The sequence below is a fragment of the Astatotilapia calliptera genome, chromosome 11 (genome assembly GCF_964374335.1).
Source record: "Astatotilapia calliptera chromosome 11, fAstCal68.1, whole genome shotgun sequence".
In the NCBI taxonomy this organism is placed as follows: Eukaryota; Metazoa; Chordata; class Actinopteri; order Cichliformes; family Cichlidae; genus Astatotilapia; species Astatotilapia calliptera.
In genome coordinates, this window is record NC_137432.1 from 33,873,827 (window position 1) to 33,898,643 (window position 24,817).

Below are 24,817 nucleotides of genomic sequence, written 5' to 3' on the forward strand. Positions count from 1 at the left end.
CCAAGTTCAGACTAAATGATTAATATTATTAGTTTTATTCTCAGCACATTTACAATGACTGTGTGTGGAAACCATTATTTAGTACCTAGGCGTAATTTAACAAAACAATTTCTTCATGATCATAGGGATGCCTGGTTCATAAAGGTGGCTGGTATTTTGACCATTATGGAGCGCCAACAGTGTTAACCCTTTAAAACCCGAATCATGAAATAACTGCCAGAAATCTTTAATTTTTTGATAATGGAGTATTTGTTGAACCTTAAGAGAAAATATATAAAAATATATCAAATTTTAATCTGCAGTTTAGTCATTAAAAATGTGTCATGATTTTACGAGGGTAAAAAAAAAAATGTCACACTGATGATGTAGAAGTCTCAAAAACTCACAAAAACACTTGTATCAAATACAATACGCTGGGCGTCAAAGGGTTAAAATGCAGTTTTTCATGCTTGATTCCAGGTCAGAGTAGAGGATGCACAACATTAACACATCAAGAGGAGGGATTATGTTCTTGAATCTCACTGGGCTTGCTGCTCACAGTAAAAGGAAGAAAAATCCAGTGCAGCTGACTGCCACTAGATGTCAGCCCTTGATGATGTTAAAAGTTGTTTCTCAGAAGTGTGAACCTCCTTCTCTTCTCCCCCAGTCTCCTCTCTCCCTCCCCCTTCTTCATTCCATCTTTTTTCTCTCTGTCCCTTCCCATCCACTCCCCCCACTCTCTCTCTCTCTCTCTGAACCTCAGAGCGCGCTATATAAAACATTCCTCCACACTCAGATATACAAACACCTCCGTTCCCACCACAGCGCCTCCGAACCCTGCGTCAGAAAAAACCCCAGTACTCACTTGAAGCGTTTGAACAGCAGACACCTGACCCTTCCTGAATGAGCTGGAGAAGACTCCTTTCTTCTCCCGCATCTCTGGACCGTCTTCTTCGCTCTTTATTTCTCCTCAAGTTTGGCAGCTGATAACGGCTCAATCAGAAGGAGATTTGTTTGTTTGTTTGCAGCAGCTGAGAAAATCAAGGACTGTTTGACATGAGGAGAGACGTTCCACAAAGAGTCATGAAGACCACATGTCTGTGGACTGCCACCATGCTGCTGTCAGTCATCTCTCTGGTGAGTTAAATATTATTTTGATTTGACCTTTTTTAAAATTCTCACATTGTGTAATATCTCTGTGATTAATGTTTGCAGTTTTCATAAAAAGACAGTTCTACAAGTGAGTTTCAATTAAATCATCAAACAAGCTGGAATTGATCATTTTGAGGTCACGTTGCTGTCTCATAGTGTGGCCAATCTAATAATATAGTCATTTCAGACACATGTGATCTGCCTTATAGTACAGTTTTTAAGTCCCAGGATGATCAGTTTTCTAACATATCTATGCATTAACTCATTAACATCAAGATGAATTAACCAATCTCAGCATAAACACAAACTATGCAAATCCAAATCTGCATCTTGACAAATCCACCCGCACACAGTCCCGCTGGATATTTCTCCCTCAGCACTATTCATTCAATCCTTGCTTTGCATTTCCCCCCCTTTTTTTTTTCCTCCCATTTACAGATGTGGTCCAATAAGAATATATTTGGTAGTACGGCGGAGAACAGCCTGAACCCATTATGGCAAACATACCAGAATGCTCCCAACTCAATGCCTTGACAGTTTGTGACAACCCAATTCCTTTAATCCTTGAAGAGACAGTAACCCCTCACCCGCTGATAAATCTGTCAACAAAGCAATCAAAGCAGAACAGGAGCCACTCCTCTCTCTAACAAAAATTCCATAAACTTAATCCCCACAAACTTGACTGGCCTTAAAAAGCTCCCGTGGTGTTATCTGTGTTTAATTTGCATAGTGATGGAAAGAAGTCAATTACTATTAATTATTCTCTACAACTTAATACCCATTATCGAATTGAATTCACCGTCTTGAAAACCATAAACTCAATTTCACAGCTGACTAAGCGCACTAATCATTTCACCCCTCCCACTTTTTTTGGCTTTATGGAGCCCTTCCTGCTTTAAAGGAAAACAATTCATCGATTTCAGAAGCAACAACATTAACAAACACGGATTCCCACCACCCTGTCATGATGTAAAGACAAACAATCATTAACTATGCGAGATATATGTACAACAGCATCATGGTAGTGCGAGTTGATCTCATAGCATCACTTGACAGGAGTGTGTTTTTTTCCAGACTGAGCTGCCAAATTGCTTCGCTATGCTTTAATGGGATGATCATAATTGTTTCGTACTTGGTGCATCCTAAGCTTTTGCCTGCAGCTCCTTCAACAGATTGACAGACCCATGGGAACCTCACAAACTTATTTTGGCCGCCTTTGAACCAAGTCGTGTGTGAAATAATATGATTATGCATTTTTCCTCTGGGTAAGTTGGAAAACTGGTGGCTAGATCCCCCCCTCCTCCTTCTTCAAACTGCCCCCCACCCCACCCCATCCCCCCCTTCCCACAAAATCCCGCAGTCTGTCCGCGTACAGTATTTATCCTCCTCAGAAGTCATGGTAATAATTGTGCCCTGGCCTCTCAAAGCGGTGCTGCAGTGATAGGACTCAGCTCCATCCACAGCTGCCTGTGATGTCTTGACACACTTTGTGATTTGTCATCATCTCTGACCCCCCTCAGGTAACACTTTGATATCACTGAGAGAAAACAGATCTAAACTCTTAGTGGGCGTCAAATGCCCTCAGCTGGTCCATCAGCTCAACTGCGCGGGGACCTCACAAGACGAGACAAGTTAAATTCACTGTAAATGACTATGACGACAAGCGCCCAGTTGGAAAATAATCCAAAGACAGCATCAGCACTCTAAGGACTCTTAAAGTACTCTCCCGTCTACTGTCAAACACAGAGAAGTGGTTCTAAATGGAAGATGATATTTCATAAACCAACTGGTGGGAGTCTTATGTTAGAATTGTCTGTGATTCATGGCGTCTAAAAGTTGTAAATTAGATTAAAAATAAGCTTTTATAGAGACTAGTCTCACACCTGAAAAGTCACAGGTCTGATCCTACAACATCCACGTCCTTCAGCCAAACCCTAACCCTTTAATAGCTGCTCATATTTTAAGCTTCTCTCCATAAGAGCATCACTTTAATACCTTAAATTTAAAAAAAATAAAAATAAAGCTGCAGGGCTCCCTTTTCCAAACTTTTTTAAAAAGGACGTTCTCTAATACAACTTTATATAAAACACTCATGATCATCTTGTAATTTTCTGCTGGACTTTAACATTATTACATCACAGTCCTGATCTTCTTTTTTCCCCCCCCAATCTTGGGTTGGTGACCCAGCCAACAGGTCTTTGCTTTTCTTTTCTCTGATGCTCAATACTTTTACCTTTTATCACAGAAAATATTTAAATCTGAGATGACTTGAACTGCTCACAATTCAAATATGCATCACAAGTAGGGACCGGTTTGTTTTAAGGTTAGGAACTAGTCTTTTAAGGCAGGGTGAACCACAACAACCACACCTTTGATAAAAAAGGCAAATGAGTGCAAAATAAATTCCATCTTTTTGTTGTTTATTAAAATAGAATAATGATAAATCGCTATCTGTTAAGCAGCAGCTCTAATGTTGCGGCTGAACTCACAGCACCTAAGCAAGATTTAAAAGTGGAAACCCACATCTGCCATCAGGCCGGCCGCTCTCCATTCTCCCTCTGTTAAACCAGAACTGTCGTACCCACAAATCCTCCCCGCACAGCAGTCGCAGCAGCAGCCGCAGCATTCAGGTAAATGAAAACTGACACACACTTTCATTCTTCCTCACAAGGTTTTGTGTACAGCCCACCGCAGAGTCATCTGGCTCCTCCGGTAGTTCTATTAAAGGTGGAATTTGTTGGCTGTTCGGCGGTCCAGTCCCATAGAATATCCTCCGAGCTCCCGAGGGAACGGGGGGGTTGTTTATCTTCCTGTTTCAAAGAGCGGACGCCTGCGCCTTATCACAGCCTCGCCAAGAGTAGATAGCATTTAAGTTGTCCAACAGCCTGCCTATATGCTGCATCTGGCAATCAGAGTCGTTTCCTAAAGGACTTGTGCATAGCGATGCTGTTAGCGTTATCTTGTTGAGGGATTCTGCCTCATATGCCGAATCTGGGAATTATATTAACAGACAGTTAAATGGGGTTTGGGGGGGGAGGGGGTGGGAGGCTCCTGCATGACAAACTGTAAAACGAAAAGTTGGGCTATGAAATAAAAGCATCTGAACGTGACTGAAAGATACAGTATCTCTGAATGGAAACACTGCATTTAATATATATTTCACAAAGAATTTTTTTTTTACTGCAGATTTTCCTCAAGGCTTTGACTGACTTCCCTTTATATATTTAAAATATTTTTTTAGCCTCCATCAAGGGGGTTTGGAAGAAAAGCAAGGAGGGTTTAACTGGTTTAAATTATGGGAAACACAGACGCTACACAGATATTGCAGACAAAGCTTCACTCTCCTGAGTCCTCAGACTTTATGAAATTGTAGTACACAGTTAAATCTGCTGATAGGCAATATCTCTTATTTTTAGTTTTAGCTATTTTTAGATTTGACTAAAATATTTTAATAACTTTTTCAAAATTATCAACATCTTTTCCAACCATTTTCAGCTACAGTTTTAGATTTTTAGCCATCGACTTCCCTTATTTGTGTGCTGCTGGAAAATGTATCAGCAAAACCTTAAAACCTAATTTATTCAATTGTTCATCATAGTCCATTACTAATTATTATTATATAACTAACTAACTAACTAACACTGAGCTTTAAACGATTACGTCTGATATCCTGAATTATTTTTATCATTAAGAAATCCCACGCAAAGAATCACTCAAAAAACTGAAAGTTGACACATTTGGTGATGTAGTGTTTGTTTCCAGCAGCGGGATGGTGTATGTGGGGTTTGCCCAAAATAAACCTGTAGTAAGGAAGAGAGAAATGAGCCAGTGAGGCAGGATGGATTTTAATAGTTTGTGGACAGAGGACTTGTCAGTGGGATCGGTTCATTGTTGGCTTTGGTGTTTTTGCAGGATGTTGACGAGGAGGACAATGTAAAATATGGGACCCACTCTATACAAGTGTTTGCTAACAGATAGTATTATAATATATGTCATATAACAGACAGTCAATAGTCACATATTAAAATATCTAAAATAAATAAATGCTAAATTATGTGAACATATATTTTTTTTTACATACTTTACAGTTATGTAATATTTCTGTCTCAGTTGTTTTTATTTTTCATTATGAAAACTTGTTTTTAAAGGCAGAATAATTTATTGTATATATTCTGGTGATATTTGTAAATTATAGATTGTCTAAGATTTGTTTTTAGTAAATTTAACATACTTTTATCCAAAATGTTCCAATATTATTATTATTTAATTTGAAATAATACTGCTCTTTGTCTTCTTGAGGAGTAGTAGATGGTGTTACTCAGCACTACTGGGAGCAATGGTCTCATAGATTGTAAACATTAGTTATGGGTATCTTTATGATAACTACCCAGTATTGTCATTCACATATATTTTCTTGGTTTTTTGGCATTTTAAAAAAGGCATTTCACAAAATTGATGTGAGATTTTCAAATTACTTTTCTTAAAAATGTTGTATTTACAAATTGATTTTAAATAGCTGAACTAATTTTATGTTCAACTATTTTATTATTCAACTAATCTTTAATATAATTTCTCTATAAAAGCTTATTTTGGTTGCAAGTCAGTCTAATGAACGTCTTTAATTTTATGTCAGACTTTAAGATTTGCAAAACCTTTGGCACAGTCCTTTGCAGCAGTCGTTTCCACATTGGGGGTGATGACCTTCTAAATGGGTGACAGCATACATCTGAAATTAAACAAAGGAAGACAAATGTGTTGATTTTTTTCAGATTTGGATTTAATTTTGTTTTTCATTCACGTAATATCTGATAGTCCTGCATTTAAATGATGATCAGTTCCTTCTGTTGATTGAAGCCACACTTGGAAACAAGCGTCTCAAGTGGCTGCCTCTTCGTTTTAGGGTTGTGAGCCACTGCTTTGCTAATAATAAACACAAGTTAAGTGCAAAATAAACTCCATCTTTAGTCATGAGCAATGTTATTTGTCATTTTGATATTTCACAGTACACAGTAGTGACAAACCAATATCTGGTAAAGCCAAAGCCATCAAAGTGTGACTGTTGACCTTTACGCTGCCATGTTTGTTTGTCTCTTTCTTCTAGTTTCGCGCTTTATTCTCTGTACTATCTCTTTCAGGCACATTCATGCATCTAGCACACACTCCCTTTGTGCCTCACTTGCATGTTTTTAAAGCCAAGTAGAGGTAAATCTTGGCCCTCCGAGTGTTGGTGCAGTCAGTCGGGGGGTTCTGGATATAAACGTTGCTTTAGTCAGGACTGCCTCTGATCTGCCTAATCTCCCCAGGCTGGATTACAGGTTGGGTTCTAATCCGTGAAGTGGGGTCTCTGTGAATGTGCCTCCGAGTGCTCTAATCCAGAGACTGTCAGGTGCTTTAGATGAAAGCTAATTGCATGTCACAGTATGGGGACCAGACATAACGCTGGTGACAACAGAGCAGAGTTTCCACAACAAGGAATTAGGTCTGACGATGACTGGGCACGCACTTCAGATGCGCTGTGTAATTTTGATAATCTTGGAAGAAAATAGTAAAGAAATCCCTCAAAAAAAAAATCTGATTCCAGTGACACATCCTCTTAGAAAATTATTCATAACACGAAGTTGCAGGAAATCATGAAGCTTTTCAAAACTCACTGAGTGCAATTTAATTTCCTGGTTGAAGAAACGATAAAGATCCTAAACCCGCTTGGATTTTCATTGTTTGGAAAATATTCTTTACATTTACTCCTCAAAATTCTGCAGCAGCAGCTGCACAAGCGCACGCACACACACACGCGCGCACACACACGCGCGCGCACACACACGCGCACACACACACACGCGCACACACACACACACACACACACACACACACACACACTTTGAGTTATTAGCTAGACAGGCATTTAACCAAGCAGTTTGCTAATATCCCTTGATCTGGTTTTGGGATTCCACTGAGACTGAAACTGAGTAACTGAGAAGCACCAGTAATTACTGCACTCTGAAAATGATATTTCATTTGATCATTAGAGACTACAGTCTTTTAACAACTCAGAATAGAAAAATTAATGGGCTTTACAGTTTGGATTACTGGCCAAAGGTCATTTAGACTCAATTAATTCTTTTTCTTTACTACTGGAAGCATCTTCAAATAAATGTATGTTTAAACTGGCCTTGGTTCAAGTCTAACCAAGTCACTGGTTTTCCTTAGAGGGGAAAGCTCCAATGATTTTAGTCTTGCACTAACGTAATCCTTATTTACTTCCTGTTTATTTTTGCTCATTTATGGAGCAGCCCCTCATTTAATTCACTGTCTGAAACAAGCTACTGGCTAAATAAGGGGAACAAAACATGTGATGACAATCATACACGACTCTCTAAACATCTCAGCCTTGATATCAGAGTATCTGCAAATAAGGTGTTGATTTCTCATGTAGCTCAGTGGTGTTTTTCCACAGTTGGACCAGCTAAAAGACTTTGAAATGGTTTAAAATTGTATATACAGTATATATTTTATGTTTCTAAAGGGAGATAAATATAACATCAAAACATACTGAGCCAATCGGCCAATGATTACTGGCCACTTAACAATCAGTGTTCCCCTAATTGTTATGGCTGAGGCTGCATATCCACATAGAACTGGTAAAAATTTACACACTGCTTGCATAGCTTGAAGCAGACCTACTATGCTCATTTCTGATACACGCTACTATTCTTGGACTCTGCTAAAGTATCTTTGCGTGCTTCTCAGCTGAAAATAATAATTTACTCCCAGTTCATTCATAGTCGAAAACAAGCTGATTTAGCACCTTTCCCTTACAGGCAGTTTTATTTTGATTGGTTTTCTCTGCTGAACATTAGATGTGAACGGCAGCACCTCTGTGCACATAGAATGACCAAATAGAGCTCAACACTGAGGTTCCAGGGAAAAAAACAAAAGACATTCTCCATAGGGAGTTTGATTATGAGCCATAAGGTTATAACCATCCAAAGCAGACCTGTTACGAGGTGCAACATTGTGAAATAATAATATGTGCTTCTGTAGAAATCACAAGTCTATATGATAAGAACCTTGTTTTAATAAAAATGTATTTTATTATTTTATGGAAAAAGAACTACCCTACCTGCAATCTTAAATTCAGACAGTGATGTCTCAGATTGGTGGAGGTCACTGTTACCATGGAAATGTTCAACCCATGAAAGTCGGGTTGCTAAGTGAGCGCAAAACTTCTGAAACTGCAAGAGCAGTGGTTGCAGTGAGGAACAAAGCACTGTAACCCCCCACACATGCACCGCAAACTGTAGATATATATTCAAACTTACACTGTTATTAACCATACCGACGCTATAGTAAAGGATTAAACTTAAAAAGGCTGACAGTCATTCACTGTGGAATCTGGGATTTGCAGTGGGCATTGGGATGAGTAGTTCCTAAATCGTTAGAAGTAATCATGTATCTTTGTAATTATGTAATTATATCGTGCACTTTTGACTTTTGCTAAAATCAGAATTATGTTTTTATGGTCATGATTTACCTCATAACATAAAAGTCTCCTGACAGTGGAGAAAAAGTGGACAGTCACTGTTGCGCTGTATAAGAAATCCGCTCTCAATGACATTAATTTTAGTTCAGATTGGATCCCGTCTCTCCAGAATATTTTCATCTTATTTGCATTTGTCGGCAAAAGTGCCAATATAGTTTTTGTCCTCATGCATCAGTTTTTATTTAATTTATGTTTTTGTCAGAAAAAAAAAACAACAACTTGTTGCTGAAAACTATGATGACAAGTTTTTGGTTAACAAATGTAACACTGGTGTTCAGAGCAGTGTGAAGACTGAGGTTTTGGCTCACTAGGGTTAGCTGGACATATTCTGACCTCATCAACTGAAACTTTGGTCATGCTTAATATGAAAACCCACCTTTGTAACAATAAGTATGAAAGTCTTGAATAAAAAACATTAGTGCTTTTAAACTTAACAACTGAAACAAGAGCAAACCTAGAATATTCTTAAACCAAAGAAAAAGGACTGAACTATAATGGCATAATAGACTTTACAGCTCCCTGGCTGACAGTCTGTAAGATACTATTTCACTGAACTTTTACATCCTAAGGAGCTTTATGTTTGACTATAATGGTGCCAATAAATCCTGGAAAGGAAGTCTCCCTCATCCTCACACTCACTTTATCTTTTTACAATGCATCACCACTGACAGACTTTTGTTTCCAGCAATGAAAGACAAAAAGGGCTGTTCATTAATGTGGTTTAACTGCCCCACTGCGCAGGGAAACTGCTGAAATTCAAATTTTTCTCTTCACCTTGTCACGCTAAACATCTTGCTGCGAGGTTCTTGCATTTTTCCCTTTATACTTATTAAAACTAACTAGAAGCAAAGGTCTAGCTACCTTTGAACCTCTGCTCAATATAAAGGTATTGATTTGACTCTGGAGTATCATGTTGCTTTTAAAAATTTCTCTGGCTACATTCCTTTATTCAGAGAGGCAGAAAGATCACAATGCCAGTAACGCTTCGTTCACATCAGGTCATTCATCAACAAGGCCTCTTCAAAACAACTGGAGGCCATCCTTCCAAACTCCTCCATTCTCAATCCAAGTGCATAAAATGAGCAGGAGCTTCAGAGAAAGATCTCAGCACTTGCAGTTTACTCAGAGAGTGCCGTACAAACTCCAGCTTACACTACAACAATGTCATTCAGTGAACTTTCTGAATGAGAGAAGACCTTATTTTCAGCATATTGATCGTGGGTGAAGGTACAAAATGTAAACGCTTCGACCAGATAGATCTGCTGTCACGTTCCTCGGACGGGGCTTGGACATCACTGTCACAAGCCTCTGTGGGGTGCGCGGGAAATCTTTGCTCTCTCATCTGTGTGATTGTTAGAGGAGAGAGACAGAATGAATCATCAATCATCCATTCAGGGTACATTCAGCAGGTAATAGTCTGCTGTTGCATCACGTCTGCTCCTGAGAAGCGCTTCATTCGTCTCGATGTATGACAGGAATAGCCTTAATCTTGATAAGGACATTTCACACACTGTAAGACTTTCTCACAGCGTTAAAACCGTTTTTGACAGACGTATTTGTACATGGATAATGTGCATAGATTTGTTGATGTTTTCCTGCATTTGCAAAGGATATTCATTTTGATCTTGTTAGCAAGCACTCAGCACGAACACGTCTACTCGAAGCTGTTGCTAGGCAGACTGCTGATATTGGACGACTCTACGAGAACCTGGATTATACTTAATAAAAACATTTTAATATATTCCTTTAATAAAATATTTTCATAATAGCTACAGTAAGGATACTTGATTAAGGATGAAATCATAATTGTTCATTTTTCATGAACCTACCATTTATCAGACTTTTTTTTAAAGCATATTTTTAAAGCTAAATATGGGCCAACTAACACAGAACATAAGTCACATGAACTAAGTGGATAAAGAGCTCAAAAATTACGAGTTAGAGAAAGTTTATGCAGTATTGGTTTTGCAAATATTATAGAAAAGAAACTAATCAAAACAAATGGCCTAAATGTGGCCATTTGTCTTTTATTTAGGAATAATTGTACATAATATTTGCAGTTTAAACGCTAAAAGATAGATACGTCAGCTGTTTATTTGTTTTTTACAATACTGTGGCCCGTACACTGCACAGTTACAGGAGCACATTTGAATAACTGCTCTGAATGTGAACACTGAATGGGATTCATTAATCACTGCAGAAGTTTTAGCCATGGTGGCCTTTTGCCAGTTACACCTCAACACTTCTCTATGCCGCACTTAGGCTACGTTCACACTGCAGGTCTTAAAGCTCAATTCCGATTTTTTGATCAAATCCGATTTTTTTGACTGCTTGTTCACACTACAAATAAAATGCGACAGCAAACGTGATCTAGTGTGAACCCTCAAAGCGGCCCGCATGCGCAAAAGAAGACGTCACACACAACGCGCTCTGTTTAGACCCAGACCAAACAATATTGTTTGACTGATGGCCCTTTATATAAAGACTTCGGACTTTACGTTTCCTAATTTTTGCTTTAAGTTATTTTGTTATTTACATAATAATGTAGATAACCTAATAATTATCCTTATTGCTGTTTTAGAGGAGCGGTGCTTCAAAGGATAGTTACAGATTTCTGTCAGAATCTGCAGATTATACAGTACAAATAAAATGTTCACGTTTCTCCAACGTTGTCTTCCCAACAGTTTCACTAACATCTACACTGGATGGCCAGGAAGCGTTCGCGATTCTTTCTCCGGCGCTGATAATTGGCGTCTGTCTTGTGTCAGTGATGTAAAAGACTGATTTAATGCGACATGACCATTCAAACAGCAGCAGTCGCTTTCTAAAACATTGGATATGTATCGGATTCAGTACCACATACGAAAGTGACCCAGATCAGATTTGAAAATATCGGATTTGTGCCGTTCACACTGTCATAGCATGATCGGATATGGGACGCATAGGGTCAAAAAAACAAACAAAAAAAAAAAAAAAAAACTGATTTGATGCGCTTTTGCCTACAGTCTGAACGCAGCCTTAGACACTGTGTACATCACACATCCACAACGAACAAAGTCTAAACACCACATAAACAAAATAATCGCAGCCGTATTGAAGTAATGAGCTGAAGTTAAACGTTAACAGTCAGTAATCAGTGGTGAGTCCAGACTAGCAGGTGTTTTTGGCAGAGGTGTACAAGCCCAACAAAGGCAGCTGGAGGAAACCATTAATGATCCTTCCACAGGTTCATCTACAGAAACCTGGATATGGTGCGATCATCTGAACCAAAGACTCTTTTTGCCATCTTGGCTGAGGTTGAAGTTAACTAAGAGCGAGTTTTGGCTTTTAGAGAGAGGTGAAAGCATTGTGCTTGATTTATAACACAAGACAAAACAAAGACTCGAAAACAAGTGAAAAAAAAAGAAGTAGTAATCACTGTGTTGTGATTATCTCCAGAAGTGTTGAAAGACAAGTTAGGGACTGAAATTAAAATCCAATTAATCCCAGCATCTGTGATTTCTACCATAAAAATCTAACTCCACCACCACCGAATGTCCACTTACTTCATATAATAGAAGCACAGAGGCTATTCTCTAATATTCAAATAATAAATTAGAAACAGTCAAAGCAGAATAAAAACTCTCCAAATAAACATCTCAAAGTGAAGAAGCACAAAGTGATCAGAAGACTCTGCTTCCAGGCTGATTCGGAGCGTTTGTTTTCAATACAAACTGTTAAAGAATTTAGAGCAACACAATAACAACTGCTGTGCTGAACAAACAGTAGATATCAATCTTCCAGGAGCTGATCAAACATGAGCCCAAAGCAGGTGAAAGCAGGATATATTTAACGCTGTACAATGCAACACAAGCGTACTGCTTCATTTTCTTTTCTTTTAGTGAGATATTTTATTTGATAGAGCCAATTTCTTATATTATAGTTAGCTTTTTATTTCATATGTTTTTTAAGTGCATTTTATTTCATTTTAGAGGTTTATTTTATCTCGTTAAATTAATTTCTTTGCTACTACACAGTTTTCTGTTTATATTATTTTTTTCCTACTCTACCTTTATTATTTTTATTTTCTTAGTAATTGTGTTTGTCCTTTTGGCTGCAGTAACATAGAAATGCAGTCAATTCAGTGATAAATAATTACAATAATCAATTCCACACCACTGCAATTAACTGCATCACTGCTTGTGCAAATACCAGACCATATTAAATAGCAGCCTATATAAACAGCTGACCACAAATCTTCAATCATAATTAAAAGAAATGTGCATATGCAGCAGCGACTGATTGCTGTATTCCAACTGAACACTGGCAATGAATGTAATATGTAGAGGGATGTTGGTCTGGTCCACCATAACTGCAGATGTCTCCCTCAGAGTATCAATTCAGGTTATAGAGAGACATAATTACAAAAAAAATCTTTTTATCTACATCCTGACCAAGTTTTTTCATCATTTCTCCACCGGTTTCTCCAACTTCTGAATATAAAAATGTCAGATAACCTCCCCCAAAATATCCCACCTATTAACAAATTCCATTCCTGATATTTACACGATTTACTAACACATGCACATTTCAACAGCAGTTCTGTAAAATTAGATGGCATTTTACCTTCAGCTGGTGCTATACCTACATGACAGTTGTAATTAAACAAGCCCTCGAACCTGACATTTGTTCATGCCCTCCAACAAGATGCATAAATGCTTTTTGTGGTGCCTTTCAAAACTCTTTGACAAGTCACTGCAGAAAATAAATCTTTCAAGGTTTAGGGACAGAGTCAGCTTTGGAAAGATTAGGAAAACATTCTAATTTGTATTAAAATTGCAATTTCGATTGGGTTTGTTTAAAGTGGGGACTGTCTCAGACTTTTGCCGTCATGGTTAAAATAGCAACAAACTATTTTCCCTCTTGCTCCTCACAGACGAAATTCATAACTCCAACCACCACTGGAGGGATTTGTCTCTAGAATGTAAAATATGTTGTTTTGGGGGATTTGCAGAAAATGACTGGTGCCTTTTTGGGAGGAAAGTCTAATTTAAATGGACATATCTCTATGGGCTGAGTCTGACTCGCTTGAAATTTTGCACATTTCCTTTCATTCACAGGAAAATGCATGCTCAGAAAAATTAAGATGGGCCAGTCTCCACTCATCACATTCCCACTGATATATAGATTCAGATGTTTTCTGTCATTTTCTGTTGTTTAAAAGACAAACACATGTAGAGAACTGTGCAGTTTCAGAGCATGTATACACAATCATACAAATACAAGTTTATCAGACCACCATCCAGTGTAAGGTTTATGCCACATCTGCCTTAAATTACCAGTTTTGGTAATTATCAAGATCATTTTTTGGTTAATCCACCTGCATGTGCAATATTGAGAGGGATACAAACTGGTGTATTCCTAGAGCAGAATTCCAGTCCCGAATAAATGGGAGGGGTGGTCAGGAAGAGCTAAAATCTGTGTCAAATCAAATATGCAGATCCATCCACTGAAGCAACCCCTTGGGAAATAAGAGCAGCCGAAAGTACCTTTTATTATATTATCCATACAAAGGGGGAAACTATCCATAGAAAACAACTTTCTTTTAGACCAGACTGTAAACCTGCTTTAAATTTTTTAATGTTGGGTTTACAGTCTATGGCAAATAAGTTGCTTTTGGAGCCAGCCTCAAGGGCCCATTACAAGAACTTAATATGCATCCATGCAAGTTATACATACTTTAACTTCAGCAAAAAAAATTGCTTAATGCTGTGTCGCAAAAGCCTATCAGGTGGGAGTTTTCTCAGGCTGTAGATTCACCTGATGCCACTGAAAATCTGATATGGAGAACAAATCTATTGTTGGCATTTGCAGGCAGAGCTACATGATTCATCAAAAGTCATTCATCAAAAAGCGATGAATGACATCCATCCATCCAACTTCTTTTGCTTATCCAACACTTTGTGTTAAATCCCAACTGATTATAGGTATGGAATGTGCTTTGGAAGGAAATAATTGTCCAATTGACGATGTCGATTTAATACGTGTGACCCCAAAACACATCAACTGCTGTATTCATATAAGTATTATGAGGCAAAACTTCACATACTTTAGAGTATGTTTGTAACATTGAGTAAAATTTTAACTAATACTCATTTTATTTAATCTTCCAGGTTGCGAGTGCTGACTCTCCAAGTTCCGACTTGAGATATAACTCAAAATCCAAAGTGAAGACCTACTGGGATGAAAGCAGCAAGGACGTGTCCATTAGCCGTCTGCTGTCTCAAAGCCTCTACGGCAAAGAGAACTTCACCTCTATGGATCTGAACTACGACGAAGGAGAGTCTTACTCTAAGCAAGAGCATTGGAAATGGCTTTACAACACCTCAGCCTCCCGTGACCCTCGATCAAGGACGAAAAGACGCCCCATCGTCAAGACTGGAAAGTTTAAGAAGATGTTCGGCTGGGGTGATTTCCATTCTAACATCAAGACAGTGAAGCTGAACCTCCTCATCACCGGCAAAATTGTGGATCACGGTAACGGCACCTTCAGCGTCTACTTTCGACACAATTCAACCGGTCAGGGCAACGTTTCCGTGGGACTTGTTCCTCCCACCAAGGCTGTGGAGTTCCAGGTCCACCAGCCGCACCAGCAGTACCACCACCATCACCAGCAGCAGCAGCAGCAGACGGCCCTGGAGACCAAAGAAACCAAGCTGTTCAACTGTAGGGTGGAGTACGAAAAGGTGGAGAAAGGCACCAGGAACTCACTGTGTGCCCACGACCCCTCGCAGAGCTGCCCTCAGGAGCAGACCCAGAGCCACGTGTCCTGGCTGTGCTCCAAACCCTTCAAAGTGATCTGCATCTTCATCACCTTCTACAGCACTGACTACAAGCTGGTGCAGAAGGTGTGCCCAGACTACAACTACCACAGTGACACCCCCTACCTCCCTACGGGTTGATCACAAGACCAGACGAAGGGGGGGAAAGAAAAAAAAAAGACAGATAGGCTACAGGGTCCTGAGCAATTTCAGATTATATGAAAGAAAATGGAGTCAAGACATTTCCAACTTGAGATGTTGACAGGCATTATTACAAATAACCTATCCTTGTCACAAGACTGATCTTGCTCCAATGAACAAGCCTAGCCTGAGGTCATTAAGAGAGCATTTAGGGAAGCATTTATAGGCTTGCAATACTCATCTTATATGCATAGCTGCTTACATCGAAAGGAAATTCTCAAGCCAACCATAAAAATATGCTGATTGTATTTATGTAAATATCGTGGATTCCACACAAAGACCAGAGAACAATTTTATCAGTGTTTTCTCCTGCTAATTTAGTTGTTTATGTTGATGGTGTATTTCCGTCTCAATCATGCTTTCTGTCTCCTCCAATCAGTCTCTGGTAATCACTGCGAACACGTAAATGTCAATGCAAATAAGAAGAATCTGTCAGTATGCATTAGAGGGCATAATGGAAAAATCAAACATATTTTGAGTGGTGTTGTTTTCTGCAGTGTGATTGTTAGAGTGAATGTACCTCTCTGATATTGTTGTTGGAATCTCGTCCATGTCCCATGCATGAACCCGAATGTGGTAAACAACTTAATAACGTCCATCTATATTTTCCTGTTATTGCAGCTGTCAAAAATAATCTTCACCAAGTCACGACACAAAGAGGGAAAAAAAAAGTATGTTCTATTTTAATTCTGTGTTGTGTGTTTAGCAGTTTTAAGGCCATGGACGGCGCTCGGCAAATGACACCAAATTGAGGGCTCTCATCAGATCAAACATAAGCAAGTAAATGTCACAATGAATAAATAAAAGTTGCACAAGATGACAGAGAAACAGAAGATCATTTTTTGTGCTTTTCTTTAAAAATAATCAAACATTACTCTGCTCTTTTTTCTCAGAACTGCATATCCATTTTAGACATTTAAGCATTGCTTTTATTTCTGGTGACTCTTTGCATCACTGACATGACAAGCAGCCAGTAGTGAGCCACAGAATTAGAGCCATAGTGCCCCTGCAGAAACCAAAAATAACCATTTGTAAACACTGGAATAATCATTTGTATCGAAAAGTGATTGATAATCGGAAAAAAGGTAGGTCAAAAGTTTGTTTAAAAATAGATCATAGAACAAGAATGCAAGAGAACATGGAAATTGTTGAGAGGAAGATTTCCTGAAGTGCATTTGAGGCTTAAGCAGAACAAAAACGCTATTAAAATGCGAGAACTGGTAAAAAGAGCTTTCCAGCTCCAGAAGAGGCAGGACATACATTAAACAGCAGGTGCTAATCACACATCCTGCATGTCAAACGCTCGCACTTCTGGTTATCAAAAAAAAAAAAAAGAAAAAAATTTCAGATGAGCCTAACGCTGGCTGCTAATGATATTGGATGTTCCAATTGGCTATTAAACCTTCATTACATAGATTGGAAGCCAGTGGCTTCACGTGAAGCATTTAGAGAAAATGAACACAGTATAAGTGGGAGCTCTGCAGAGTCAACACCACAGAAAGAATGAATTAAAGAGCCGATAGAAAACCTGTAAAAAAGTATGAATGTGCACCTAGGGGCACAATCACTGCTGTCTATTTAAATTCAGTGCTCTTTCACAGTGTATGCCATGGTATACGCAACGCAGTAACTGCTAATGGCAGCCTGGATGACATCCAATATGCCAACATGGGGCGAATTTTCTGACAAGGCAGGTCGAAGAATAGGGGTCTGCCTGTGGGATGAGTGAGCATAAAGAGGAATTTATGATGCGGAGGAACAAGGCTGGCAGAAATCACTGGAAGCACCTGACTCGTAAATTGAGAGCATGTTTCTGTCACTAAGAAGAAGGAATGACTAATGTGTCAGATTGCTGTTTGGGCCAGTTCTTTCATCTCAATAAAGTGACTTTGATATCTCTCCACCCCTACCCAAATGTGCCAGGGACAGTTTGTTCAGCTTCAGAGAATTAAAGCAGCACTTTCCCGAGACAATGCAGCCTCATTATGCATATAATCTTACAAGTGTAAACAGTCTGGCACAAAAGTGTTCGGTGTGAGAGCTGCTGAGAGATGGATCTGTTCCCTGACTAATGTCATCTGAGGCTAAATGCAACGTATTGTGATGCTGACTGTTTTGAAGAAATTACCGTTTCAGCCTCAATTACACGTGTATTATAATTTATCCTCCGTTTAGTATTTATCAGTAACTAAACTTGACATCGGTCAAGTGCCCGATGTGAAAGGGGTCAAACACTACTGGAGACATACTGGGTAGGTACTTGGTTTTTTGGGTTTAGGATTCAGCTGCTTTGGAAGTGTTGGGCTGTTTTTTTCCCCCTTCTCACATTATCCGCCTAACTTCCTTCCCAAACTCCTTTCAGTGATCATTTGCCGTTGATTACTCCCAAAGCTCATGGCCCATAAAATGGTGTTTGAGACAGCTCTTCTCTACAGTTTCCGTTCAGCTCCGTGGAGCATTCTAGCTTTTTCATCGTATTGTTCTTAATTTACTGCCCCCATCTTTACAGTCACAGCTCGCTCAAGTATTTTTTAAAGCAGGTTCGAGCATCAACATACAGGTGAAATATTTATTAGTGATGACACTCTATACTACACTATACTACAAGTGCCAACAACATTAGAAGGAGAACCTCAACAGGGAGAAGAACACAGGCGTTACAGGGTGAGCAGGAAAGATGAAAGGAAGGCAAAACTAACCTAGTTGGTTAAAATTATGATTTATGGGCAATGTGCATATGCTACATGCCACTGGATAGGGCTACAGACAGACAACACATGCTGAGAAGAAGACTTCAGTGACTCCTGTGCTATTCATAAACCGCTATAAATGATCAATGGTTTTAACCAGTATTAATAGACTGTGATGACTTCTCAGCTGGCGAGCGCAACAAGCACCAGAGTGACCATACACAACGTAGGTGATTGGCCAGGTTGCACACAATCACCTGTAGCTTTCCATCCTACAGTGGGCTTCCGTCTGAAAGAATTATGCTTTGATAGAGCACAGATTACAAATTTAATTTGGTTTCTCCAAACCAGGGGAGCATGGTGAAGCAGTGGTTAGCGCTGCTGCGTCACAGAATGAAGGTCCCAAAGAAAGAAGGCAAAAAAAAAGTCAGTCATGGTACAAGTTCCACAAAAATCAGAATCGAAACAGTGTTTAAATGGTTCTTAACCTCCAGAGACCCTAAATCTTCATAAGCAGACATCACAACCTTACATTTCATTCTGCTCAACACAGACGTGATGAATTCCTAACAAGAGTTCAGGTCTCAGGAGCTATTTGTATAGACAATGTTGCAGTCCCTAGTTTTAACTGGTAGTTACCTAGCCTGTTTTTTAGTAAATAACCAAGCCTCTCACCATTTGAATAAAGAGATTCACAGGAAGGTTTTATTGACTAGACCTAGAGTAAGGAACAAGACGACACATGGCTGTTGCAGCACACAGATTTGTGTTTGAATGCATACCAATAAAGCAAAAGTAGCACACACTAGAACAAAGCAGGTGTAGAACCTTTAACAACGGGTTATTTTGGAATTTCGTTGTTATAACCAATCCAAACAGACTTTCCATTTTCTGCTATTTCCTCCAAAAGACGTTTTCACCACTGATATGTGCAAAAACATCTACAAATTTCCTTTCGGGCAAACTAGATGCCGTATTGACTCAGTGATCATGACATGATGGGATGTGCCAGCAATAGCTCATAACATCTGCTGATATCTTTGCAATAGGTGTGGGACATAACATCATCGCTTATGACTATTTTAAACTTATTTCATTTAAAGAAGCTCATGTGTTATACCTTTAAACATTGCAGCTTTAACCAGCGATCCTTAAATTTCTCTGACAACTTTCACATAATCATCCTGGTTTGTTTGAGATTACATTCAAGCACTGAGTTGCTGCACTTAACTTTTATAGGAACTTTATGTTCTATTAACTCCTCTATTAGTAAGTTAATGAGCAGTGGGTCGGATGGAGGAGCTGGGGGGACAGGAAGACAAATTCCGTCTCTGTTTTGGAACCATTAAACCCCTAATGGATTCAAATGAAAACTAATTTTCTTCTATTTAGAAATTAGTCCAGATCAACACAACGAGATGATTTTTTTTCAGTCTTCTGCCTACAAATTATTTTGTTGCCCCAAAATTACCAAAACAAATTCATTATTGCAAGTTTAAGTATTTGATGAAAAATTTCCATTTTGTATTTTTCTTACCGAACAAACCCTGCAATGCAAAGTGCATAAACCTGCATTTTTTCTCATGGCCAGCAGGGGGCAAATCCTCTGGTTTCACATCTAATTACCTTACTGCTCACTCAGTTTATAAACTCAGTAAACACATTCCTGGTCTCAGTTTGTAGTTCCTCCTACTAGGTTCCTATTGGAGTCAAAGGAGGAGTATCTCAGTGTCCCATTTCTTGAGTGAGGGGAGAGTGGACCAGGAGATTCACAGACCAACTGGGGGAGGCATTCTCAGGGCTTTGGATGCTTCACAAATCTGTTGTGGTGAAGAAAGAATTAAGTATGAGCGCAAATTTGTCAATCATCTATGGCCACAAGCTGGGGGTAGTGACAGAAAGCTGAGCAAATGAGCAGAAATGAGTTTCCTCCAAAAGGTCATCACCCTAGCAGTAAGGTGAGGAGTTCAATCATTCAGGTGGAGTTTAGAGTACAGCTCCTGGGTAAGGCATTTGAGACATGTACTACCTGAAGGAGGGCCCAGAGCAGACCCAGGACACATTGGAGAGATTGCAGGCGATGGATGGATGGATGAATGGAGAGCTATATAAATGCAAGTACATAATTACCAGACTACAATCCTGCACACCGACACAGATCCCCTCCTCTGAAGAGGACACATGCGAGATCTTCCTTTTAGTGTTCAAGTATGAACAACACAACAGCAAAGAATGTTTGAACTAAAAACTAGCTCAAAAGGCATTTCACAGTAATTCTACTAACAGGTGCAGGCTGGAGAAATGGAGGCTGAAATGCTACGAGCCTGACTGCTCATCACTGCTTCAGCAGAAGATCAGGCTGTCTGCTTAGCTGGGTTTGGCATATACTCGGCTTTAACATCACTCTGGGTTCTTCCACACTACCTTTGTGCCACTATGCTGTCTGTGCAGATTTTATAGCTTCAGTTTTCTGTCCTGGATGCAGTTTGCACTGTACCTTCACGTTACTGTCCATGGATGTAGTAAAAGCAAAAGTAATGTCCACGTATCCACTTTTTAGCTGTAGACCATTCCACTGTTTTCCCTGCATACTAACTGAAATCAGCTGATTGTGGTATAATTGTTCAGGACTGAAAGAGGGCATGTTTGAGTTTTTTCCTTTCTGTGCCCATCGTGCAGGTAAATGAAGAACCTTTGTAATGTAAGTAATGGTATCGTTTTAAATGTAATTTGATTACTGAATTCCATCCAGCAGTGTGTTGCATTACAGAAAAAACAGTGTTAGTACAGTACTGGTGACTACATTCTTCTTTTATATACCAGTCGATGATTTCTTATCTGTAATTGCAAATAGGGAGTTGTGTTACTCATTTATATAAGAACATTAATGATTTAAAACGGTCCTTAGATTTAAATAAATATATATTTGTAACAAATGTTCCTCATTTTGGAAATGAAAGCCGTTTCCTGCTTTGTATTTCAGCTTTAAAAAAAAAAAACATTTTCAGATCACAGATTACACCTTCATTACAGCTTAGTGAAAAAATAATTTAACAGAGAAGATGGAGAAAGCGGAGTTAAATAATTAAAATGTAAGGAACGCAGCTTTTCAGGAATTAATCTCTTGTAGACACCAATATGCACAACTAGGAGATGTTTGAGTCCTTTTCCAAGCTCTGTTTTATAAGAAATGCAAATCTGGCCATTTCTTTTGTCCATTTAACGAATTCCATGCGTATGAATGAAACCGACAGCGTTGCAGAGCGGCAGTGTTTGGACGTCTAAGTTATCTTTGGGCCCAGATCTTCTCCCTCGGTTCAGCTATGCTGGGCCGGAGCCATCCATGCCTGCCTTCTATCCCCTAGCTCGCCCACAATCCCTGATTAATGTGGTCTGGGCGGGAGCTGTCAGAAATGGCAGAGAGAATCATGGGATTTCTCCTTCAGAGTCCCAATGACACCCAGCAGCTGCAGGAGTAAACAGATGACTAACCACTGGCCTTTTGGCAGCCTGTGGAGATTCACATGGAGGGAGGGCTGTGAACGTTGCTTTGACATTTAGGTGGATTAGAAAGTTCTTGGGTTCTGCTCTCGTGGTGTCAGAGGTGGTTGGCATAGTAATTATTTGCGTCTCGGTTTTTCTTCCGCTTGACCCCCAACCGCAGCGAAAATGTAGAGCTTCCACTTACTTACAGACGTTTGCTCAAATTAAAGCGTAAAACATCCTCATGCGCCTCATTTAAAAACAAATCACATTCTGTTTGCGTTGCTACAGGACAAAGAATAAGGAGCTTGCTTTGAAAAAAAAAGAGGCAAAAACAAGCAATTGTCATTTCAGATCATGTCCTTCTGCAGAATGCATTTCAAATCTGGGGCTGAAGCTGTCCTGGGGGCACAGTTTTGTGTGAGGTATTGACATATTAAAGGCTCCATCAGACAATGACTGGTGTTTTTCTTTTTTAAACCACAAATAAATTACCCTCCTCAAAACACTATTACTCCTCTGAAAATGAAAACTCACTCATTGTGAATGTCTCATATCAGGTAAAAAACTGCAGAGAATTAATTAACCTTTGTCATTTTAATTGCTTTAGTGACAGCTGTCCTTTGGTGCCGGAGCTATCCTAATGCACATACTGTGGGCTTGTCAATTACTTTCACAGTGAATAGATTAAAACGCCACAGAGGATAGAGTCATTTCATTAGTCAGAATTAATGCCCCCCAGACATAACCAGGTACGAACACTTCACCCCTAAATATGCAGGAAAATGAACAATACTATTAAGCCCATATGAATCGAATGAATTGTGGCAACATGAAATTAAGTTTACGCTCTATTTAATTCTGTCCCACTGCTTATAATACATTTGCTGTATTGTTTCTTTTTTTTTCCTTTGAAAAGGAATAAAAATTTAGAATACTTTTAATAGACCACCTCACACACCTAAAATGTAGGACACCTATGTGCCGCAGTTAATTGCTCTAATGGATGTTAGCATCATAGCCCTGTCAGTTCTTACCTCAGTGGATAATGGCTGACAGCAGCAGCAGCAGCCGCGACTGTCTAATTCTCCCATTTTGCTCTTTGCGCATCTATGATCTAATGCCGCTGAGCTCATCATGAATCTGAAAGAAATTAGGCTGCTTTCAAATGTCTGTCTGCTGGGTGTCTGCTTTCAACACCAAATGTCTCCCAAGTCTCCAACCTTTTATCCCATTAGATAAGACAAGAGTCATTTTCACACTTAACCAGAACGCTAAGCCCTCCTTTCATGTATTGTCATGATTTTCACACTCGCATGCACAAAGAGTGATGGGAAAGTTCTCATTATGTTACAGTGGATGCAAAAAGATACATAAAATCAGTTACAGAATTACAACACCTGATGAATCTTTATATTGGATTCAGTCACTGTGGGGTTTAGTTTACCTGTGTTTGAAAATCAACTAGCATCAAAGACAACTAGCTGTTTTGCCCAGTATTAGGGGTTTTTTTTTTATTATTAATATTAAAATTATAGGACGGTGAATGCCAGTATGAGTTTAATGCATATGAAATATATTGAAAATAACCAGCTTGAATGGTAACATTAAAAAGCTGGATCAAAACACTCCACTGGGGTCCCAAAGATTTCTATACGTGTGCCAGAAACCATATATAACATTTCTTCTGTTAGTAATTTTTTCCCTTTTAAAGTGAAAATCACAGAGAGGGGATGGATTAGACTGAGAAGCGCGCTGCATACTCATATGAAAGTGACTCAAGCACGAGCTTGTCACAAAGAATATCGTTTTATTGTCTGTTTGAGTCTAAACGAGGCCATAATTTACAAAATGAACATCATACTGCACTAAAAAGACTTCAAAATAGCTTTCGAGTAAGTTGACTCATTAAGAAAGTGTTTATTGAGATCAGCTGAGCAGCAGTTTTCCTTTAGTGCTTATTGACTTCAACACCAAGTCAAGCGACCCTCTGAACTGAGAGAGCAGGAATCGGATCAATTAATCATTTCATCTGCGTGCAGGACAGAAAGTAGCAATTATTTTGGGGGGTTACATTTAATTAACCAAATATTCATTTAGTTTCAGCTGAAAAATCAGGGCATAAAATACCATGTTGTAGCTGATAACAGCGTCTACAAGGTGCTCGTTTTGACACATTTATAACACTGAAGACAAGATTTGGTAATCAGAAATCTTGATTCTCTTTCTGTAAGTGTTCAGATGCGACTAAAATCAAGATTTTATTTATTTAAATATGTGCAATCAAATATGCAGAAAAGGGCTTCGTGCTTTATAAACAGATCCACAATTCATAAAATAATTATTTAAACGTAGATTAATTAAACAAAAACAAAAAAACTAAAAAAAAAAAAGACTTATTCTCCCCATTTAACCTTTAAAGGTGACTGAAATTTGATTAGCTGGTTTTACTTAAAATGTCTAATTAAGAGTGACAAGTTGGACTTTTTTATCTTAAGCATGCTGTAAGGAGAATAAGTTACATGAACTCAGTATTGTATAACAACGCAAAGGATAAAATGTAATTAACACAACCGAAGGCATGCACTTTATGCCCATATATTTCATGCAATTTTATGATCTGTGTACTTTAGAAACAGAGCTCTCAGTTCGAGTCTCCTTCCTGTTACTTGTGCACCTTCCAATAACAGAAACGCTGATTTTATTAATATGTTAACATTAACACAAACCCGGTGATTGTTCATTTTTTGACCTAGCTAAACCTTTACATTACAAACTACAGACACGATAATCAAAGTCTAATCCAAGTCTAAGCACAAAATAAGTGAAATAATTATCACAACACTGTCTGAAGGCTCTGAGGTTAAATATTAAAAGTCCCATGAATATTTACACTTCCCATTTCAGCTTGTCAACAATAGCTTATTAAATGAAACAAGTACACACAACTATACTTCTCAGATTACCAACAA

At 38.8% G+C, this 24,817-nt stretch overlaps 1 protein-coding gene and 1 long non-coding RNA gene across 4 annotated transcripts in view; one reads left to right on the top strand and one right to left on the bottom strand.

Moving 5' to 3' along the window:
• The window catches only part of LOC113031815 (uncharacterized), a 56,740-nt gene that overhangs the window by 25,852 nt on the left and 6,071 nt on the right, over window positions 1-24,817 (bottom strand). For 2 of the 3 annotated variants that reach the window (XR_003273795.2, XR_003273794.2), the window contains one exon: window positions 5,784-5,857. The exons of the other annotated variant lie outside the window; for it this stretch is intronic. This is a non-coding gene — a long non-coding RNA (uncharacterized LOC113031815). The remainder of the gene's footprint in view (window positions 1-5,783; window positions 5,858-24,817) is intronic. 3 annotated transcript variants of the gene reach the window in all.
• LOC113031814 (neurexophilin-1) lies at window positions 738-16,505 on the top strand. The gene is made up of 2 exons (XM_026184255.2): window positions 738-1,116; window positions 14,824-16,505. Exons 1-2 carry the CDS (start codon window positions 1,036-1,038, stop codon window positions 15,610-15,612), a joined length of 870 nt encoding a protein of 289 aa, XP_026040040.2. The 5' UTR covers window positions 738-1,035; the 3' UTR covers window positions 15,613-16,505.